Source organism: Pelodiscus sinensis, chromosome 1 (assembly GCF_049634645.1).
Source record: "Pelodiscus sinensis isolate JC-2024 chromosome 1, ASM4963464v1, whole genome shotgun sequence".
Classification (NCBI taxonomy): Eukaryota; Metazoa; Chordata; order Testudines; family Trionychidae; genus Pelodiscus; species Pelodiscus sinensis.
In genome coordinates, this window is record NC_134711.1 from 333,608,737 (window position 1) to 333,631,369 (window position 22,633).

Consider the following 22,633-nt stretch of genomic DNA (forward strand, 5'->3'; position numbering starts at 1 on the left):
GTCCTCTGCACCCTTCTTCCCCTTGCAGCTCCAGCACCGCGCTTAAAATCCCCGTGGGTCCGCCGGAGAGTGAACAGCACCAGGGAGTATGGGGTGGCACAGCTGCTGACGTCGGCGCCCCTGGGGTCTCCACGCTGCCAAGAGGGGACGGGCTCACCCCATCAGAGAGAGCAACAGCCACATGCTCCCGTTGACCTCACTAGCAATGCCCTGGGGGCTGGGTTGCCTGTGCCACAGGGAGCACCCTGCGGTTGAGATAGGCTGGTCTCACTGAAGTGGTTGCAATGATGGTGTTTTAACCCGCACAAGTGGCTTCTACAATCTTCCTAGCTGTCCTCAGTTTCCCCCTTTAGGGCCAGTCTATCCTGCTTGGGGAACCAACCGATAATGCTGTCTGTGGTGATGGCGAGAGGGGGGTCCGGGACCCAGCCCAGGGCCCTAAGGACGCAGACCTGTCTGGGTCCGGTCTGTCTGGCAGGGTTTCCTGCTGAAACACGCCAGCCTGTGGGCGTTCCAATTGCCCTGCCCTTGGCTGCTTCCTCTCCCCCTTACTTGATGTTCGGTCTCCTTATGCCGCGTGCAACAGATCCCCTCTGTCCCTGTCTGCCTTTTTGCCTCCCTTTCAAAGTGCCCGTGCTCAGGCTTGGCGTCTTGCCTTCCCCCACCTGACACCCCCTTCCCAAGTCTCTCCTCCACACCCTGCCTCCTTCCAGTCCATCCCGCTCACCACGTCCCTTTCGCGCTTCTCCTCCTCCGTTGCCAAGCTCCTGCCAGCGAATTTACCGCCCCGGGGACGTGACATCATGTGACGCTTTGACGTCCTCCCTCCCAGCTGTTTGGCTGCATCCGAGCATGCTGTGCATGTGCTTATCCCAGTTCGCCAGCCTCCATAGAGGGCTGGCGTGGGGGAGGGGGGTAAAGTGCATAGCACCCCGTCACAGATGGGTACAGAATCCCTCAGGTAGATGTTCCAGAGAAGCCTCCAGTCTGGATCTGCAGACACAGGGAGCTGGACAATCCACCTGTTCCCTTTGCAGTTGGTTCCACTGGTTAATCACTCTGGCTATGTCTAGACTGGCATGATTTTCCGCAAATGCTTTTAACGGAAAAGTTTTTCCATTAAAAGCATTTGCGGAAAAGAGCGTCTAGATTGGCACGGATGCTTTTGTGCAAAAGCACTTTTTGCGGAAAAGCGTCCGTGCCAATCTAGACGCGCTTTTGCGCAAGAAAGCCCCGATCGCCATTTTTGCCATCAGGGCTTTTTTGCGCAAAACAGTTTTTAGCTGTCTACATTGGCCCTCTTGCACAAAAGCATTTCTGGAAAAGGGCTTTTGCCCGAATGGGAACGTCAAAGCATTTGTGCAAGAAGCACTGATTTCAGCCAGTAGCACGTCAGTGCTTTTGCGCAAAATCAAGCGGCCAGTGTCGACAGCTGGCAAGTTTTTGCGGAAAAACTTGCCAGTATAGACACAGCCTCTCTGTGTAGCCTGTCAGTCCCCGTCCTGTAACAATACTTGGGATTCTTCTGTCCCAAGTGCAGAACTCTGCACTTGTCCTTATTGAACCTCATCAGATTTCTTTGGGCACAATCCTCCAATTTGTGTGTCACTCTGCCTTCCAAACCATCCCTGCCTTCCAACGTATCTACCTCTCCCTCTAGCTTAGTGTTATTTATGAACTTTCTGAGGGTACAATCCAACCCCTCATCCAGGTCATTCATAACAATGTCGAACAAAACCAGCCCTAGAACCGACCCTTGGGACACTCCGCTTGAAACTGACCGCCAACCAGACACTGAGACATTGATCACTACCTATTGGGCCCGGCAGTCTAGCCAGCTTTCTATCCAGCTGACAGTCCATTTATCCAATCCACACTCCCTTAACTTGCTGGCAAGAATATAGTGGGAGACTGTATCAAAAGCCTTGCTAAAGTCAAGATATATCACATCCACAGACATCCCCATATCCACAGAGCCAGTTACCTCTTCATAGAAGGCAATCAGGTGGTCAGACATGACTTCCCGCTGGCAAAAACCCGTGCTGACTGTTCCTGATCAATTTCCTCCCTTCCATGTGCTTCAAAATGGATTCCTTGAGGATCCTCTCCATGATGTTTCCAGGGACTGAGGTAAGGCTGACTGGTCTGTAGTTTCCTGGATTGTCCTTCCCGTTTTTAAATCTGGGCACTACATTTGCCTTTTTCCTATCATCTGGGACCTCACCCAATCTCCACAAGTTTTCAAAGATAATGGCTAAAGACTCTGCAATGACATCAGCTAACTCTCTCAGCACCCTTGGATGCATGAAATCTGGACCCATGGTTTTGTGTATGTCTAATTTTTCTAAATATTCCTTCTTTCTCCAGTGTTGCCTAATGGAGTAGTCTGGGAGCTGACCCTGTCTGTAAAGACAAAGGCAAAAAAAAGCATTGTGTACTTCAGCTTTTCCCACTTCATCTGTCATCCGTCGACGGAGGCATGTAGATTAGCCAGATCGGCAGAGGGAAATGAAGCCGTGATTAAAATAATCGCAGCTTCATTTAAATTTAAATGGCTGCCCCGCTCTGCCGATCAGATGTTTGTCGGCAGATCGGGGCAGTCTGGACGCAACACGCCGACAAAGAAGCCTTTCTTGATTGGCACAGGTAAACCTGGTTTCACGAGGCATACCTGTGCCGATCAAGAAAGGCTTCTTTGTCGGCGCGGCGCGTCCAGACTGCCCCGATCTGCCGACAAACAGCTGATCAGCAGAGTGGGGCAGCCATTTAAATTTAAATGAAGCCGCGATTATTTTAATCGCGGCTTCATTTCCCTCTGCCGATCTGGCTAATCTACATGCCTCCGTCGACGGAGGCATGTAGTCTAGACACACCCTAATAGACCCCCTACCATGACATCACCCTTGTTTTTTACACCTTTTTACCTAACCCAGGAGGAGTACAGCTAGTTGGGATTAGGAAGCCTAATCCGAACTAGCTACTCCGTGCCACGTGGAGCCGCGTGGCACGGGGTTCGAACTGCTGGCATTTAAAAATGGCACCGGCCGGCTTTATGCAAATGAAGCCCAGGAAATTCAAATCCTGGGCTTCATTTGCAAGTGCGGTATGCCTACATTACCCTCCTAGTTCGAATTAGGAGGGTAGTGTAGACATACCCCCAGAGACTCTGAATCATAAAATTTTCCTACAACATTATGTTGAGATTTGTCATGCTTTGGACAGTGGGCTGGACTCAATGACTCCTAATGTCTCTTCCAACAGGAAGATCCTAGGATTTGAGGATTCTATGATTCTGTATTTAGGAATTTTTGGCACATAAAATATGGAATTCTCATTAGTACGGCCAGTGGTTAATCATTCATTTCTCTAAATAATGGAAGTGTCTTTTCTCTGTGTAAAAGGCTTTTAGTGGGGGGGTTGGACTTGATGACATCCTGAGGTCTCCTCCAATCCTAGGATTGTATAAACCAATGTGCTTCACCAATGAAAAGGGCTTCCAGTAGTGCGTGTGATGTCTCCTTTTAATATCATCTTTCCAGCCAGGTACTGTGACCAGCACCCTAGAGTCTGGGCATATAAAGAAAGTCAGAGGAACATTTGGTAGATGTAGAAGACATCATTCTGCCTCCAAGTTGAATGCTGTCTTCCTAACTTCATGACATATTCCAACACAACCGACTTCACCAACCCCTCTACCTTCGTCCTGCTGGGCATTCCTGGCCTGGAGGCGGCTCATGTGTGGATCTCCATCCCCTTCTGCGCCATGTACGTCATAGCTCTCTTGGGGAACTTCACCATCCTGTTCATTGTGAAGACAGAGCCAAGCCTCCATGAGCCCATGTACTATTTCCTCTGCATGCTGGCCGTCACTGACCTGGTTCTCATCACATCGACTCTGCCCAAAATGCTGGCGATCTTCTGGTTCAATTCCAGGGAGATCGATTTCAGTGCCTGCCTCGCCCAGCTGTTCTTCATTCACTGCTTCGCATCAATCGAATCTGGGATATTGGCAGCCATGGCTTTGGATCGCTACGTGGCCATCTGCCATCCTTTAAGGCATTCTGCCATCCTGACAAACACTTTAGTGGCCAAGATTAGTCTAGTTGTGGTGCTGCGCAGTTGCATGGAGTCACTGCCCTACCCCCTGCTGGTGAGGCAATGGTCATATTGCAGAACCAATCTCATCTCTCAGCCCTATTGCGAACACATCGCTGTGGTGAAGCTGGCCTGTGGCGACACCCGCGTCAGTAATTACTATGGGCTCTTTGCGCTATTCGGTGTCGCAGGGCTGGATGTGATATTTATCGCCATTTCCTACATGCAGATCGTCAGGGCCATCTTCAGACTCCCCACAAGGGAAGCCCGGCTCAAGACTTTTTTGACCTGTGGCTCGCACATCAGTGTCATCATAATTTTTTACATCCCAACTCTTTTCTCATCCCTCATATACCGTTTTGGGAAGAATTTTCCCCTGCATGTCCATGTTCTCATTTCCAACATGTACCTGCTGCTGCCCCCTATTCTAAACCCCATCATCTACGGGGTGAAGACCAAACAAATACGGGGCCGCCTGCTCGGACTCATGACCCAGAAATAATCTAAAGTTTTCTCCTAGGGCTCTGGATCTCAGACCAAGCTCTTTGCTTGACTGGCTGGTAACATGGTGCTGGGCCCCCTTCCCCGAATCACACCCTTTGCAGTCGGGCTGACGTTATGTCCTTCCCTTATTGTGCCGGGTCAGGGTGTCCCACGGCGGAACCAGACTGCATACAGCTCTGTAACTCTCAGGGTTACGGCCCTTCTCATTGTTGCAGCTGGTGCCTAGGACTCTGCTCCCTCACCCACCTATTCCTGCCATCCCTCACCACAAAAGAAGGGGAGATTCGCCTCATCTTGCGTGCTTAGCTGGGTAAGAAAAGATAATGAGTTCCTATGAGGTTTTAGTGTTAGAATTCGCTAAATGCTCTCTGTTATTTTATGTCGGTAATCTGTTTTGCTCCTCCTGATCTCACTTACTGCTACTTAAACTCTACTGCTACTTATTAAAATCACTTTTATTGGCTATCAAGCCCAGTGTAAATAACTGTTACCGGGGAAGCAACCTGTGGGCACATTCCCCCTTTCATTGCTAAAGGGGCTTAGCCAAATAATTCTCTGGGGTTCTGATCCCATTTCAGGAGGGGTATCCCGGGAAGCTGCGGCCGAAACTGCACTCGCCTGGGACCGGAAGAGGTTCAGTGTCTGTGCTGCTCCTTGGGGAGTGGGGCAGGGATCTCAGCTCTGGGCCTTGCCTGGGGGAGACCAGGGAAGTGGCCCAGCAGGACTGGGCAGTGAGGTGTCCCAGAAAGAAGGAAGGCCAATGGCAGTGAGCTTGTCAGAACACCCGGAACCTCCCCAAGGTGTCTATTGTGACGGTCCCCCCCCCATCACAGGGCTGTTATTCCATTAAGTGGCCATCATGGAGGGAGCTCTGTGAGTTGCGAGAGGCAGGACACATGGGTCTGGTCAGTCACCCAGGGAAACCACAGACCCTGGGCAGGCCCATCCAGCCACCTGCAGCTGCAACCTGCACCCAGCTCTGCGTCAGCCTGTCTGGGGGGTTGCTGGGCAGAGGGAGCTTCACAGACAGGGCTGGAAGCTGCTCCAAAGTCATGGGGCTGGTACGGCCGCAGCTGCTGCCCGGCTCCCTCCCACAGCCTGTGGGGGGGACTCATCGCAGTGGAGTGACTACGGAGCTGGAGATCCCTGGAGAAATGGGCCCCAGCTCCCAGTTCGGAGGGGCCGAGGAAGCTGCGTTGTGTGCCCTGTCTTCAATGCTCCTTGTTTCTAGCTGCTCCATATGAAGGGGCAGCATCTGACCGGCCTATAGGGCCCCTTTTCCTACAGCAGCTTCATAGGAGGGGAGGCCTCTGTCCCTGAGACAGGCCCCGGCTGCCCTCCACCCACAGGGACACCCTGTTGGAGCGGTATTTGCTATGTCTGATCCCCTCACATGGACCACTGGCTGTGCCCGGTTGGCAGGTCTCTGGGTGGGAGGAGACGTGAGGTCAGGGAGTTCCCACCTCCCAGGAACAGGGAACTCACAAACCCCAGCTAGTTCTGGAAACCTCAGATGGGTCCCTCACCCAACCTGTCCTCTGCCTCCTGCCCAAACACCAGTCCCTACGGGCGTGGGAGTCCATTTCCGTCTCAGCAAGTCCGACAGACCGGGGCATGTCCAGGAAGGCAGGGCTTCTTTATTCCCTCTGCCATCTGGCCATGTTTTCTCTTGGGCTGTGTCGAGACTCAGGGGTTTTTTCGGGAAAAGTAGCCTTTTTCCGAAAAAACTTCCCCTGCGTCCAGACTCAAGCCGCGTTCTTTCGAAATTAAATCGAAAGAACGCGGCTTTTCTTTCGATGGCGGTAAACCTCATTTCACGAGGAAGAACGCCTTCTTTTGAAAGTTCCTCTTCAATGTAAATAGGGCTTCTTCGAAAGAGAGCATCCAGACTCACTGGATGCTTTCTTTCGAAAAAGCAAGCCGCTTTTTCGAAAGTTCAACGTGTAGTCTAGACGCTCTCTTTCGAAAGAGGCTTGCAGTCTAGACATAGCCTTGGTGACTGAAGAAACAGAAGTTCAACACTGTAGATCCAGGCATGAGCGTTTGTTGCGCAGAGCACTGATGGAGTGTCATGATTCCTATAGACTATATAGGGTGCCAATGGGTAGACAGAAGCGATGGGGTGAGAGTTCCTGAGTCCCTGGATAGATTCTAGGTAGTCTAAAGGATTATATAAATGCTGCACCCATGGCTCGGATTTACATGTATGCTAATAAACAGATATTAGGGCTCCACTATCATTTTAGCAGCAAGTAGGTTACATCCTGATTTCAGGTCCATAGCTTCTCCCGGACCAACTTGCTCGCAGGTACATTCCTTTGTGGTCTTAAAACGAAGAGAACACTAAACGATACACAGCACTGGCAGATTGTTTATCCATCACGCCCCCTTGGACTGGATTGGCATCTCTGAGGGATGGTTATCATTACTCATTACTCATGCTGGCTTGTCTCCCCTCCCCGAACATTGGCTGGTATGTGGGGAGGATAAACTGCTATGTCCTCCTGAACTTGTCAGGCAGACTTTCGAGGACACTCTTAAAGAGTTATGTGTTTATAATTCATGATGAGGCCCCAATTACTGCCCTGCACCTGGGGTCCTACTATCTCAGTTTCTTTCATGTCTAGGAGTATGTCTAGACTACATGGCTTCATCGACGGAGCCATGTAAACTAGTTTACCCGGCATAGGCAAAGAAGTGGGGATTATTTAAAATAAACATGGCCGCTGTGTTGTGACGATGATCAGCTGATCGTCGGCACAACGTGGCAGCCATGTTTATTTTAATGAAGCAGGGATTATTTAAATCCCTACTTCTTTGCCTATGCCGGATAAACTATTTTAAATGGCTCCATCGATGGAGCTGTGTAGTCTAGACATATCTTAGTTGTACAAACAAGACATGTCTTCTTCTTATCTCTGTTCCTTTTGAGCCATGTTTTCTTCATGGTTAGCTGGGCCTCAGACCAGGCCCGTCCAGTGATGGCATATGTGAAAGATTTTTAACAGAGACTGTGGTCAAGATATTACATACATATTACTGGGATTATAGCCTTTCAGTGACCCTGGTCAATTCATATCCTTCCATGCCTCAGTTTTCCTATCTGTAGAATGGGGCTATGTTCATACAGACATACTGACATTACTGAGGCTTCTTAAGATCCTTCAGTGAAAGGGGCAGCACAGGATCATGATAATTACTGATGAGCGTTAATTATGTGTGATGCCTTAATGAGAGCCCCATGTGCTTCGAGGCAGTGTTGTGTCCACTGTCACTCTTCTGCCTCCAGATCTGTGTCTCTATTATCACCCATCCCCTCTTGGCACTTAGAGCATCACAGCCTGGGGAGAGCTACACATTATACTTGCTATTTTTCTCTTAATGAGTAAAATTCTTAAAAACACACAAATGTTCAGAGCAGACAATTACTCCATGACTCAGCCCAGAGCCCAAGAGATCTCCTCTCCCTTCGGAAGGTCCCTTAATTATGCCTTGTGCCTACAGCTGGGTAAGTAGCCCAGGGGCACACATAGGCTGGTCTCCAGCCGGTTTACATTCAGGTCCCACTTCTCCCAAGCATCTGAGCAAACCCCACCGGGCTGCCCAGAGCCGTGTAATAACCAGCGCCCACCCTGCCTCGGCTCTCAGCAGAGGAAGCTGCTGCAGATGCTGGGCTGAGGGGTGGGGCAAGCGCCTGCCTGAGGAAGACCCGTCCATCTCAGGACTCCCAGGTAAGAATCTCTCGCTGAAGAGCTCCCCTCTCTTTTCTGCAGCCCGGCCCACCCCCGGCGACACCTCCAGCCCTGAGGTGGCTGCATGTCAGGGGCACCGGCGACCGTTTGGGGTCACAGGTGTTCCTGTATGCGCCATACCAGGTGCCATTCTGAGCCCCCGGCCCATAGTTAGCTCGGGTCACCCTGAGAGAGAACGGCCCTGGAGCGTCAGGCAGCCTGAACTCCCGGGGGTGCGACCAGCCCTTGGAGTGAGACGTGAGCACAGAGCGGAGGAGCCGGCTGTGTGTGAATGCTCAGAGACTGCCCCTCCCCCTCTGGCACCTCGGAGATCCGGCTGTTAAAAGCCTGGCAATGGAGGCTTCTCACTGGAACAACGAGGGCCAGACCCATTTTCTCCTGGCTCCGGGTCGGTAGTGGATCCTTCTCTGCCTTCCCTGTAATGTGTGACTGTGTTATGGGTCCCTTAAGGCTCTCACCAACTGTGCATCCTAGTTACAAATCAACCTCACAGCAAGTGTGTATATTGTCAATATAGACGGCAAAACCATCCCCAGATGGGTGCGGGTCCTGCCTCATTCAGAGACCCACCAGCCAGGGACCTTCCACCCCCTTCCAAGTCTTTTCTTCCATTGTCCTCTTGTGTAGGACCTTGTTTCATCTCCATCTGCTCTGCAGCAGCTGGAGTCGATGGAATCTCTCCCTGCCCCTGTGGCAAGAAAGAACAGCTTTCTTCTGCCTTTCCATGCCAGCTTTAGAAGGGTCTGCAGGCTGCTCATATCCCCCTTGAATCTCCGCTTCTCCAAATGAAATACTATCAGGTCCTTCAGCTGTGACATCCGCGCTGCTTTCCATCTTTTCAGCACCCTTCTCACTTGCCCCAGAATCCTTCCCAGGTCTCTGCCTTCCATGGTGCAGTGACCAAAACCGGACACACTGTAACATTATTCTGAAATAACCAGCACTCTTCCGAAATAACTTCGTCTACCTCTACACAACAGGCAGTTATTTCACAATCAAGTTAAAATGTTGTCAAGCTGGAGACTACTGACTCCAACTCCTGTAACCCTCATTGGACGAGGAGTATGGGAAGTCAGAGGAAGAGTGCTCTATTGCGAAGCAAGTGCTTTGGAGATGCTCCCAATTTTGATATAAGCTGTACAATTGATGTGGCTCCATTTGCGGAGCTTATTTTAACTTGAAGAACCAAGAAACCTGACAAGACTTTCCCAAACACACTGGCTAGGTCTACACTGGCGTGATTTTGAGCAAAAACTCGTTAGTGCAAGAGTTCTTCTGCCAAAAACTCCTCCAGAAGAGAACGTCTACACTGGCATGTGCTTCTGCACAAGAGATGTGCCTTTGCACAAGAGCATCCATGCCAGTGTAGACGCTCTCTTGTGCAAGAAAGCTCTGATGGCCATTTTAACCGTAGGGCTTTCTTGAGCAAGAAATTCATGTTGCCTGTCTACACTGGCCACTTGCGCAAGAACAGTTGCACAAAAGGGCTTATTCCTGAGCGGGAGTGTCAGAGTTTTGGCAAAAGAAGCCCTGATTTCATACATTAGCACATCAGTTTACTTGTGCAAGAACACGCGGCCAGTGTAGACACGCAGCAAGTTTTTGCACAAGAGTGGCCGCTTTTGCACAAGATCACACCAGAGTAGACGCAGCACTGGGTAATGATTCTGTGGGTGTTACTCCAGGAAGTAACATCTGAAACACGGACCCACAGTCAATTTTGTATCTTCCAGGACAAAAATATGCATCAGCACAAATGGTACAACCATAACCAGCAAACCATGAGCTTTTGGGAGAAATCTCATTGGCCTACCTTGTGCAAGATGTCTTTCCCATTTATAGTAGTGGTGGCAACAGTGCTGTGTGTTCCAACTACAACCTAAGAGCATCACAGGGGGATCTGAAGATTGTGTTTGCTTTAAACATTTTTAATAACACTCCTATAACCAACAGCCACGAGTTTCCCCCGAAGTGTGTTCTAATTGGGGTCCCCCCCGACAATTCACTTGTCAAAGATTTGTACTTTTCCCCCTCATATTTTTAGTAACCTGGTCAACAGGGAATTCGTATGACAAGAATCTCTTCTGGTTTGCTTTTCAGCAAAGAGCAATGATGGAAAACATGTATCCAGAGTCCTGTTCCCCTGTAGCACCTATTACATATTCCCACATGATTTTGGATTGGAAATATTAACACATAAAATATGGAATTCATATCAGTGCTATCGGTGGTTAATGTTTCATTTCTCCGACTAATGAAAATGTCTTTTCTATGTGTGAAGAGCAGGGAATACATTTAACCCATGAAAAGAGTCTCCAGGGGTCCATGTAATGTCTCCTGTTAATATCGTCTCTCCATCCAGGTTCTGTGACCATCCCCCTAGAGCCTGGTGAAATCTGGGAAACGTACGGTGTACGTTGGAATGTAGATGTAGGAAGCACCGTTCTGCCTCAGATTTCAATTCCTTCTCCCCTGCTCCATGTCATATTCCAATGCAACTGACTTCACCAACCCCTCCACCTTCATCTTGCTGGGCATACCTGGCCTGGAGGCAGCCCATGTCTGGATCTCCATCCCCTTCTGCGCCATGTACGTGATAGCGCTCTTGGGGAACTTCACCATCCTTTACATTGTGAAGATGGAGCCAAGCCTCCATGAGCCCATGTACTATTTCCTCTGCATGCTGGCTGCCACTGACATGATCCTGTCCACGTCCATCTTGCCCAAAATCCTGAGCATCTTCTGGTTCAATTCCAGGGAGATCGCTTTCAATGCCTGCCTCACCCAGGTGTTCTTAATTCACTGCTTTGTAACAATCGAGTCTGGGATATTGGCGGCCATGGCGTTGGATCGCTACGTGGCCATCTGCCATCCCCTGAGACATTCCACCATCCTGACAAAGTCTTCAGTGGCCAAGATTGGTTTGGCCGTGGTATTGCGCAGCAGCATAGTTATACTGCCCTATCCCTTCCTGCTGAGGCGATGGTCATATTGCAGAACCAACATCGTCTCTGAGCCGTACTGTGTGCACATCGCCGTGGTGAAGCTGGCCTGCAGTGACACACACATCAGTAGTTCCTATGGACTCTTTGTTCTGTTTTTTGTGTTAGGTCTGGATGGCATTTTTATTGCCCTCACCTATTTGCAGATCCTCAGGGCCATCTTCAGCCTCCCCACAAAGGAGGCTCGGCTCAAGACATTTTTGACCTGTGGTTCACATCTCTGCGCCATCGCAATATTTTATATCCCAACTGTTTTCTCCTCCCTCATCTACAGTTTTGGACAGAACTTTCCCCTGCATGTCCATGTTCTCATTGGCAGCATGTACCTCCTGCTGCCCCCCGTGCTGAACCCCATCATCTATGGGGTGAAGACCAAACAAATATGGGGCCGGCTGCTCAGGCTCATTACCCAGAAATAGTCTTATGTTTTCTCCTAGGACTCTGGCTCCGAGACCAAGCTCCTTGCTTCACTCGCTGGTAACATGGTGTTGGGCCCCTTCTTGAATTACGTCCTTTACAGTCAGACCGATGTTGTGTCCTTCCCTTACTGCACGGGATCAGGGTGACCCAGGGTGGAATCAATCTGTGTAGAGCTACTCTCACGGTTACAACTTTCTCGTTGTTGGCAGCTGGTGCCCAGGACTCTGCTGCCTACCCACCTATTCCACCAAGCCCTGTGTCCTGGCCTGCTTCTTTCCCCATAGCCCCTCCCTCTGCCCCACCTAGTCCAATGAGTCCCTGCTTCTTTCGCCAGTTCCTCCACCATCCCTCAGCCCTTGGCCATTTCTTTTACACTCCCCTCCTCCTGTCACTCACTGGATTCCTCCCCCCCCACACACACACACCCCATGCCTGCTGTAGCTGGGCTCCCTGTGCTCTGGGTTTGGACAGGAGCTTCTGCCACCTGGCAGGAACCTGCCTACCTGTATGGCACCAGATGAACAGGATAGTCGTGGGTTTGTGACCCTATGCCCGCAGGCAGGGAGCTCAGCTGGTCGGCTGGAGGAGGGACATCTCACTCAGCAGCTTTGCACGGAGCTGCCTGCTACAAACGGAGGAGCTCAGAGAGCAGGTAGGGAGGGGAGAAAAAGAGGAGAGAAGGAGGGAGTTAGTGGCTGGGAGGGAGAGGTGTAGTTCAGGAAGATGAGGAGCGAGAGAGTAATTGGCTGAGGGGAGTCAGAGAGGAGGAGAGTTTGGGGATGCTCGTCTCTACCAGGTGTCCTGGGTTGGGAAAGCAGGTGGGAGGAATCTGATTGCATGGGGTAGGTAGGAGAAACAGGGGGTGAGTACATGCTGGGTTGGGTTAGGTGGAAGAAGAGCTTGAGACAAACCCCGTTCCCTCCCCCCGTGCTTTTGAAATGGGCGCATGGACACAAATATACACCGCTCGGAGATGCTTTGGACAAATGGCTTCAAGTAACCTATCAATCTTCAGGACATAATCTGCTGGATCTGGTGTGTAACGTTAGACATAAGGCGCGTGGAATGCTTCATGGTTTAAATGTGCGAAGAAAAGCCATCCAGGGTGTTTCCAATGCTGGGACCCCTCGAAATCTGGGCAAATCAAATCTTATGTAAAAAGCCTTTTGTTCTTAACTCTAAGCTGTGCTTGGTCTTCGGAAGCCAGTTACCACCTGGTAGTGAGTGGCCAGGTAACATCTCAGGCAAAAGTGGGAATTGTTAAAACAATAGGAGACTAGCAAGTGTTGGTCTTTGGCTGGCACACCGAGGAGAAGGGAACCGGAGACCCCGAAGAAGGGGAGATTCCCCTCGTCTTGCAGGCTTAGCTGGGTAAGAAAAAATAATGAATTTCAATGGAGGACTTAGGGTTAGCATTAGCTAAATGTTTTCTGGTATTCTGAGTTTGTAATCTACTTTGCTCGGCCTGTTCTCACCGATAGCCACGTCAATCCTACTGCTTGTACTTAATAAAATCACTTTTATTTAGCATCCTGCCCTGTGTAAATAACTGTTACCTGAGGGAGCAACCAGAGGGCACATTCCCCCTTTTATGGCTAAAGGGGTTTACCCAAGGAATTTATTGGGCGTTTTGATCCCATTTGGGGAGGGGTATCCCAGAAAGCTGGACACAAACTGCACTCTCCTGAAGAGGTTCGGTGTCTGTACTGCTCCTCGTGGGGGCAGGGATCTCAGCGTGGGGGAGACCAGGGAGTTGACCCAACAGGACCAGGCAGTGAGGTGTCCCAGAGAGAGGGAAGGCGAGTGGCAGTGAGCTTGTGAGCACAACCAGAAGCTCCCCCAAGGTGTCTTCTGTGACTTCACCTGTCACAGGGCAGATATTCCAGTGAGTGGCTGTCGCAGGGGGAGCTCTGGGAGTCATGGCCCCTGAGAACTGCCCTGGCGGGGCAAGAGGCAGGGCACATGAGTCTGGTCAGTCACCCAGAGAAAATTCAGTCCCTGGCCAGCCCCCTCCTGCCACCTGCAGCTGCAAACTGCACCCAGCTCCATGTGAGCCTGTCTGGGGGGTTGCTGGGCAGAGGGAGCTTCACAGACAGGGCTGGAGGCTGCCCCAAAGTCATGGGGCTGGTACGGCCGCAGCTGCTGCCCGGCTCCCTCCCACAGCCTGTTGGGGGGGACTCATAGCAGTGGAGTGACAACGGAGCTGGTGATCCCTGGAGAAATGGGCCCCTAGCTCTTGGGTATGGGAGTGGTACAGAGGGGTGGGGGGGTTGCGTGCACCCCCTTTTAAATGCTCCTTGTTTGCAGCAGCTGTTCCTTAGAAAGGGGCAGCACATGCTGAGGAGGGCGGAGAGGAAACGTCCAATGAAAACTGTAACTCAGCCTCTGACCTGCCTATAGGGCCCCTTATTGCACAGCAGCTTCACAGGAGGGGAGGCCTCTGTCCATGAGACAGGCCCCGGATGCCCTCCACCCACAGGGACATGCTGGATTTTCAAACTCTGATCCCCACAAGTGACCCCACTGGCTGTGACCGGTTGGCAGGGCTGGGAACAGATGTCAGGTCGGGGGGTTCCCACTTCTTGGGAGAGGGGAGCTCCCAAACCCCAGCTAGATCTGGAAACCTCAGATGGGTCCCTCACCCAACCTGTCCTCTGCCGACTGCCCAAACACCAATCCCTGCAGGAATGGGAGACCATTTCCCTCTCGAAGTAACTGACACAGCCTGGGTATGGCAGGGAAGGCAGGACTCCTACACTCTTGGGGTATATCTACACTACAAAGTTAATTCGAACTAACAGTCGTTACTTTGAATTAACTTTCATAGGGGCTACACATGCAAACCGCTATTTCGAATTGAATTCGAACTAGCGGAGCGATTAATTTGAACTAGGTAAACGTCATTCTACCAGGACTAACACCTAGTTTGAATTAAGTAGTTCAAATTAAGGGCTGTGTAACCACTTAATTCGAACTAGTGGGAGGCTAACCCTCCCCAGCTTTTCCTGGTGGCCACTCTGGGCACAACCAGGGAAACTCTTCTCCCCCCTCCCAGCCCCAGAGCCCTTAAAGGGGCACAGTATGCCCACGGTGCCCATGCCAGTTGCAAGCCTGCCAGCACCCAGCCAGCAGACCCTGCACCTGGCATGGGATGAGCCAGCCACCCGATGCCCCCCAGCCCTCCCCCTCTTCCCAGAACCAGGCTGGCGGTTCATATGAGCCTGCCCGAGGCCGCAAAAGGCGGGCACCCGCCTGGTCTAGTGCAGAGATCGTGGACTTCATCGAGGTCCTAACCCTCCCACTGTGTTGTTACATAACCGTTACACTTTACTTTCAGCAGGAGACAAGGAGTCACCCCCCACAGTGGAGGAGACCAGGCCTTGCACCACCAAGGTTGAGCAGTCTCCTGCCACCACTGCGAGGAGGAAACGTAGGGTAGTGGTGGTTGGAGACTCTCTTCTGAGGGGAACGGAGGCACCCATCTCTCACCCTGACAGTTCATCTCGAGAGGTATGCTGTCTGCCAGGGGCCCGTATCCGAGATGTTACGGAGGCATTGTCGAGGATTATCCGGCCCTCTGACTACTACCCCATGCTACTCATCCACGTGGGCACAAATGATACTGCCAGGTGTGACACTGAGCGGATCAAGTGTGACTACAGGGCTTTGGGAGTACTGGTGAAGGAGTTTGGAGCGCAGGTGGTATTCTCTTTTATCCTTCCTGTCAAAGGTAGGGGCCCGGGCAGAGAGAGGTGCATCCTAGAGGTGAATGCCTGGCTGCAACGATGGTGACACCAGGAGGGATTCGGCTTCCTTGATCACGGGGTGCTCTTCCAGGAAGGACTGCTTGGCGGAGATGGAGTTCACCTTTCCAGGAGCGGGAAGGCCTTGTTTGGACACAGACTGGCTAACCATGTGAGGAGGACTTTAAACTAGGTTTGTCGGGGGCAGGTGAGCAAAGCCCACAGGTAAGTGCTGCATGTGCGGGACTGGGAGATGGGTTGGAAATGGGGGGGACTACGGCCTATAATGGCAAGGAGAAAGGAGGGTCAGGGCACAACAGGGAGGCAAGATCAAATCAGTATCTTAGATGCCTATATACAAATGCAAGAAGTATGGGTAATAAGCAGGAAGAACTGGAATTGCTAACCAATAAATACAACTATGATATCATTGGTATTACAGAAACCTGGTGGGATGGGACGCACGATTGGAATGTTGGTATGGAAGGGTACGGCTTGCTCAGGAAGGACAGACAGGGAAAAAAGGGAGGAGGGGTTGCCTTGTATATTAAAAATGTACACACTTGGACTGAAGTGGAGATGAACGTAGGAGATAGCTGTGTTGAGAGTCTCTGGGTTAAGCTAAAAGGGGTAAAAAACGAGGGTGATATCATGCTAGGAGTCTACTACAGGCAACCTAGCCAGGTGGAAGAGGTGGATGAGGCCTTTTTAAAACAATTAACAAAACTATCCAAAACCCAAGATTTGGTGGTGATGGGGGACTTCAACTATCCAGACATATGTTGGGAAACTAACACAGCGAGGCACAGGCTATCCAAAAAGTTTCTGGACTGCATTGGAGACAACTTTCTGTTTCAGAAGGTTGAAAAAGCTACCAGAGGAGAAGGTGTTCTGGATTTGGTTTTAACAAATAGGGAGGAACTAGTTGAGAACTTGAAAGTGGAAGACAGTATAGGGGACAGTGACCACGAAATAATAGAGTTCATGATCTTAAGGAAAGGTAGAAGGGAGACCAGCACAATTGAGGTAATGGATTTCAGGAAGGCAGATTTTGATAAGCTCAGAGAACTTGTAGGTAAGGTCCCATGGGAAGCAAGACTGAAGGGAAAAACAACTGAGGAGAGTTGGAAGTATTTCAAAGGGACGTTGTTAAGGGCTCAAAAGCAAACAATTCCGCTGTGTAGGAAAGATAGAAAATATGGCAAAAGACCAGCAAAAGGAGTCATATAAAAAATGGAAACTAGGACAACTAACAAAGGATGAATATAGGCAAAAGGAGTCACACATGGCAAAAGGAGTCATATAAAAAATGGAAACTAGGACAACTAACAGAGGATGAATATAGGCAAGCAACACGGGAATGCAGGGGCAAGATTAGAAAGGCAAAGGCACAAAATGAGATCAAACTAGCTACAGGCATAAAGGGAAACAAGAAGACCTTTTATAAATACAGTAGAAGCAAGAGGAAGACCAAGGACAGGGTAGGCCCACTGCTCAGTGAGGAGGGAGAAGCAGTAACAGGAAACTTGGAAATGACAGAGATGCTCAATGACTTCTTTGTTTCGGTCTTCACCGAGAAGTCTGGAGGTGTGCCTAACGTAGTGAATACAAGCAGAGAGAGGGTAAGTTTAGAAGATAGGATACACAAAGAACAAGTTAAAAATCACTTAGGAAAGTTAAATGTCAGCAAGTCACCAGGTCCTGATGAAATGCAGCCCAGGATACTCAAGGAGCTGATAGAGGAGGTATCTGAGCCTTTAGCTATGATCTTTGAAAAATCATGGCAGACAGGGGAGATTCCAGAAGACTGGAAAAGGGCAAATATTGTGCCCATCTATAAAAAGTGGAATAAGAACAACCCAGGAAACTACAGACCGGTCAGTTTAACGTCTGTCCCAGGGAAGATAATGGAGCAGGTAATTAAGGAAATCATATGCAAACACTTGGAAAGTGGCAAGGAGTTCCACAGGTTGAATATGTGCTGTGTGAAGAAGAACTCTCTTTTATTAGTTTTAAACCTGCTACCCATTAATTTCATTTGGTGTCCTCTATTCCTTAGAATATGGGAACTAGTGAATAACTTTATTCACCCTCTCCACAGCACTCATGATTTTATAGACCTCTATCATATTCCCCCTCAGTCTCCTCTTTTCCAAATTCAAAAGTCCCAGTCACTTTAGCCTCTCTTCATATGGGACCTCTTCCAAACCCCTAATCATTGTAGTTGCCCTTTTCTGAACCCTTTCTAAGGCCAAAATATCTTTTTTGAGGAGAGGAGATCACATCTGTACACAGTACTGAAGATATGGCGTACTATAGTTTTATATTTCCCCTCCTCCTTCTTCCCCTGGCTTTCCCAATCCAGCTCCCTACTCCCAGGTTTCCCTCTTCCCTCTCCCATCCTCTCTCTTCCCCTCTCCCACCTGCTTTTCCTAGTCTCTCCAGAGGTTAATCCCCCCTCCCCAGTTTGGTTAAATAGAGTTTCTATTTTTGAACACATGTGTCCTTTATTTTTTACATCAGGAAGGGGGGTTAGGGAGGGGTAAGTGGAAGGAGGTGAGGGAGAAACGGGGTACGAGCCCCTGATAGGGAGGACTGGGCTGGCTCTGCGGGCTCCTTGGGGTGGAAGCTCTCCTGCAGGGCCTCCTGGATCCTGACAGCCCCCCGATGTACCCCCCAGATGGGAGCCTTCCAGCAAGTTAAGGAAATGTGGATTGGATAAATCAATGGTAAAATGGATAGAAAGATGGCTAGAAGGCCGAGCCCAGCGGGTAGTGATCAACAGCTGGATGTCAGATTGGCGGTCGGTTTCTAGTGGCATGCCCCAAGGTTCGGTTCTAGGACGTGTTTTGTTCAATATCTTTATTAATGACCTGGCTGAGGGGATGGATTGCACCCTCAGCATGTTTGCGGATGACACTAAGCTGGGGAGAGAGGTAGATATGCTTAAGGGCAGAGATAGGATCCAGAGTGACTTAGATAAATTGGAGGATTGGGTCACAAGAAATCTGATGAGGTTCAACAAGGACAAGTGTAGAGTCCTGCACTTGGGACGGAAGAATCCCAAGCATAGTTACAAGCTGGGGACCAACCAGTTAAGTAGTAGTTCTGCAGAAAAGGACCTGGGGGTTACAGTGGATGAGAAGCTGGATATGAGTCAACAATGTGCCCTTGTAGCCAAGAAGGCCAATGGCATATTAGGTTGCATTAAGGGGAGCATTGCCAGCAGATCCAGAGATGTCATCATTCTCCTTTATTCGGCTTTGGTGAGGTCACATCTGGAGTATTGTGTCCAGTTCTGGGCCCCCCACTACAAAAGGATGTGGATGCATTGGAGAGGGTCCAGCGGAGGGCAACCAGAATGCTGAGGGGGATGGAGCATATGACCTATGAGGAGAGGCTGAGGGACTTGGATCTGTTTAGTCTGCAGAAGCGAAGAGTGAGGGGGGATTTGATAGCAGCCTTCAACTTCCTGAAGGGGGGTTCCAAAGAGGCTGGAGAGAGGCTGTTCTCAGTGGTGACAGATGCAGAACAAGGAGCAATGGTCTCAAGTTGTGGTGGGAGAGGTCCAGGCTGGATATTAGGAAAAACTATTTCACTAGGAGGGTGGTGAAGCACTGGGATGGGTTACTTAGGGAAGTAGTGGAGTCTCCAACCCTAGAGGTGTTTAAGTCTCGGCTTGACAAAGCACTGGCCGGGTTGATTGAGTTGGAAATGCTCCTGCCTAGAGCAGGGGGCTGGACTTGATGACCTTCTGAGGTCTCTTCCAGTTCTATGATTCTAAGTGCAGCCGGGCTAATGGCCGAGTGCTGTGATGTGCCGAGTATGGGCACTGAGGGCACTCCAAGCCAGGACTGCTTTGCTGGCCCTCATCAAGGTAGACAAGCAAGCGGGGAACCCTGAGAACTGTCTGTCCGGGGTGCGGGCAGGGTACCTTTAAGCACAGCCCTCGGCTAGCCTGAGGCAGCAGCCCCACACACTAAGTCTGACCCTGATGCCCTGCCGGCACTCCTTCCGGCCGGCTTTACCTTAGATTCAGGGTCCACTCAATGTGGTCATGCTATTTCAAATTAGCAAAATGCTAATTCGAATTAGTTTTAGGTCTAGATGCACTAATTCGAATTAGGTTAGTTCGAATTAACTTTCTAGTGTAGACATACCCTTTCTGTCATCCAGCCATGTTGTACTCTTGGTGACCTTGGTCAATTCATAGCCTACTGAGCCTCAGTTTTTCTACCTGTAGAATGGGCCTATGTTCATACCGACATACTGACATTACCAGGACTTCTCAAGAGTCTTCCGTGCAAGGGGCCGCAAAGGATCATGATGGTTACTGATGAGCATTATTGATATGTGACACCTTAAGGAGAGCCCCATGTGCCTCCAGAAAGTGTTGTGTCTTCAGTCACACTTCTGTCTCCAGATCTGTGTCTCTATTATCACCCATCCCCTCTTGGCACTTAGAGCATCACAGCCTGGGGAGAGCTACACATTATACTTGCTATTTTTCTCTTAATGAGTAACATTCTTAAAAACACACAAATGCTCAGAGCAGACAATTACTCCATGACTCAGCCCAGAGCCCAAGAGATCTCCTCTCCCTTCGGAAGGTCCCTTAATTACTCCTTGTGTCTACAGCTGGATAATAGCCCAGGGACACAGACAGGCTGGTCTCCAGCCGGTTTACATTCAGGTCCCACTTCTCCCCAGTGTCTGAGCAAACCCCACCGGGCTGCCCAGAGCCGTGTTATAACGAGCGCCCACCCTGCCTCGGCTCTTGGCTGTTGCAGATGCCGGGCTGAAGGGTGGGGCACACGCCTGCCTGAGGAAGACGCGTCCATCTCAGGACTCCCAGGTAAGAATCTCTTGCTGAGGAGCTCCCCTCTCTCCTCTGCAGCCCGGCCCATCCCCGGTGACACCTCCAGCTCTGAGGTGGCTGCATGTCAGGGGCACCGGCGATCCTTTGGGGTGACAGGCGTTCCTGGATGAGCCGTACAAGGTGCCATTCTGAGCCCCTGGCCCATAGTTAGCTCAGGTCACCCTGAGAGAGAACGGCCCTGGAGCCTCAGGCAGCCTGAACTCACAGGGCTGTGACCGCCCCTTGGAGCGAGACGTGAGCACAGAGCAGAGGAGCCGAATATGCGTGAATGCTCAGAGACTGCCCCTCCCGCTCTGGCACCTCAGGGCTCTGGCTTTTAAATGCCTGGAAATGGAGGCTTCTCACTGGACCAACATGGGCCAGACCCGTTTTCTCCTGGTTCCCAGTGTGTCATGCACCCTGCGATGTTTGGCCCTTCTATGGTTCCCCAACGCCTGTCCACAAGGCTGTGTCCTAGTTACAGCTCAGGCTCAGAGCAAGTGCCTGTGCGTTTAATATGGAAGGGAAAAGCAACTCCCTTGTCCCCTGAACTGTGCGTCCTGAGCCAGCCGGGCCCTTGCTCCACCAATATTCCAGCCCTGCGTGTTGTCCCATGCAGTCTCTGGGAGGCAGTGACCTACACTGACCCGCTGTGCAATGCCGGCTATTAAATGTCACCCGGTCACCCCCTTATTGAGCCGTTTTACGTGTGTCACTCAGGCCTGGCCCACACCAGAATTTTACACAACAGTGTCTTAGAGCCACCGGATCGGAAGGGATGAAAAGGCAGCGGGTCTGCCCCCCCCCCCCCCAAGAGGGTGGCATGTTTGGTCTAAACCATCCCCACACAGGTGGAGGTCCTGTCGCGTCCAGAAAGCCCCCAGCCAGGGACCTTTCGCCCCCTTCCGAGTCTCTTCTTCCATTGTCCTCTTTTTTAGGACCTTGTTTCATTTTCATCTGCTTTGCGGCAGCTGGAATTCACTAGCTCTTTCCCTGCCCATGTGGCCAGAGAGAACAACTTTCTTCTGCCTTTCTGTGCTGCCTTTGAAGGATTCGCAGGCTGCTCATGTCCCCCTGAATCTCTGCTTGTGCAGACGACATACCACCAGGTCCATTAGCTGTCACACTCGAGCTGCTTCCATCCTTTCAACACCCTCATCACTTGCCCCTAAACCGTTTCCAATTCCCTGCCTTCTGCCGCACCGCAGTGACCAAAACCGAACACCGATCTCCAGCACAGGCCTACCCTGAGCACTGGGGCTATTTTACCCTGAGCACTGGGGCTATCAGCAGCATGACAGCATAAGGACATAGGAACTGCCATACTGGGTCAGACCAAAGGTCCATTTAGCCCACTAACCAATGCCAGGTGCCTCTGAAGGGGTGGGCTGAAAACAATGATCAAGCGATTTGTCTCCTGCCATCCCTCTCTAGCCTCTGACAAACATAGGCCAGGGACACCATTTCTATCCCCTGCCTAATAGCCTTTTAGGGACCTAACCTTCATAAAAATATCTAGCTTCTCTTTAAACTCTGTTATAGTCCTAGCCTTCACAGCCTCCTCTGGCAAGGAGTTCCACAGGTTGACTATGCACTTTGTGAAGAAGAACTTTTGCTTATTAGTTTTAAACCTGCTCCCCATTCATTTCATTTGGTGTCCTCTAGTTCTCCCCACGCTCCAACTGTCCCCTATCCCATTTCTGCATCCTCGGATTGCATCCGCCCTTTGGCCCCTGTAGCACTCGGAGCTCACAAGGAATTGGATCTCTGCTCTGACCCCGAAATCCTATTCAGGGTCCCCGTGTTCATAATAGAGTACCCTGGTCCGTGCATTTGTCCTGCCTTCCCTCTTCCGAGTGGATAATTTTGCATGTTTGCATTAAAACATTTTGTTTGTGTGTACTCAGTTCACCAAATGGTCCAGATGGATCAAAATGCCTGCCCTGGCCTCCTCAGTCTACCCCTCTTCTAGTCTCTGGCTTGTCCTCAAATTGTATCCGCAGTTAGGGTCTATTTGAAGTAAGATGCATGCGCATCCAGAAATATAATGTAAGCCATTATGTGTCAACTGTGTCCTTCTGCAATGTATATCGAGCTTCTCAGATACTTCGCCAACGAATTAATGCCCACAAATCAGACATCTTCACAAGAAAAAACCAGTTGGCTTTCATTTCAGCCTACCTGGACATAGTCTTAATGACCTCACTCCATGCATCTTACTTCAAAGAGACTTTAACACTAGATTACAAAGGGAAACTT

At 50.5% G+C, this 22,633-nt stretch overlaps 2 protein-coding genes across 2 annotated transcripts; both read left to right on the top strand.

The window, feature by feature from the left end:
• The first annotated feature begins 3,655 nt into the window (after nt 1-3,655).
• LOC142818355 (olfactory receptor 52R1-like) lies at nt 3,656-4,597 on the top strand. The gene has a single exon (XM_075897602.1). It carries the CDS (start codon nt 3,656-3,658, stop codon nt 4,595-4,597), a length of 942 nt encoding a protein of 313 aa, XP_075753717.1.
• A 6,233-nt stretch (nt 4,598-10,830) lies between these two features.
• LOC102450995 (olfactory receptor 52M1-like) lies at nt 10,831-11,772 on the top strand. The gene has a single exon (XM_014568874.3). It carries the CDS (start codon nt 10,831-10,833, stop codon nt 11,770-11,772), a length of 942 nt encoding a protein of 313 aa, XP_014424360.3.
• The last annotated feature ends 10,861 nt before the right edge of the window (nt 11,773-22,633 follow it).

Bases quoted from the DNA above. Each gene is read 5' to 3' on its own strand.
- LOC142818355 (XM_075897602.1), top strand. From the start codon at position 3,656: ATGACATATTCCAACACAACCGACTTCACCAACCCCTCTACCTTCGTC.
- LOC102450995 (XM_014568874.3), top strand. From the start codon at position 10,831: ATGTCATATTCCAATGCAACTGACTTCACCAACCCCTCCACCTTCATC.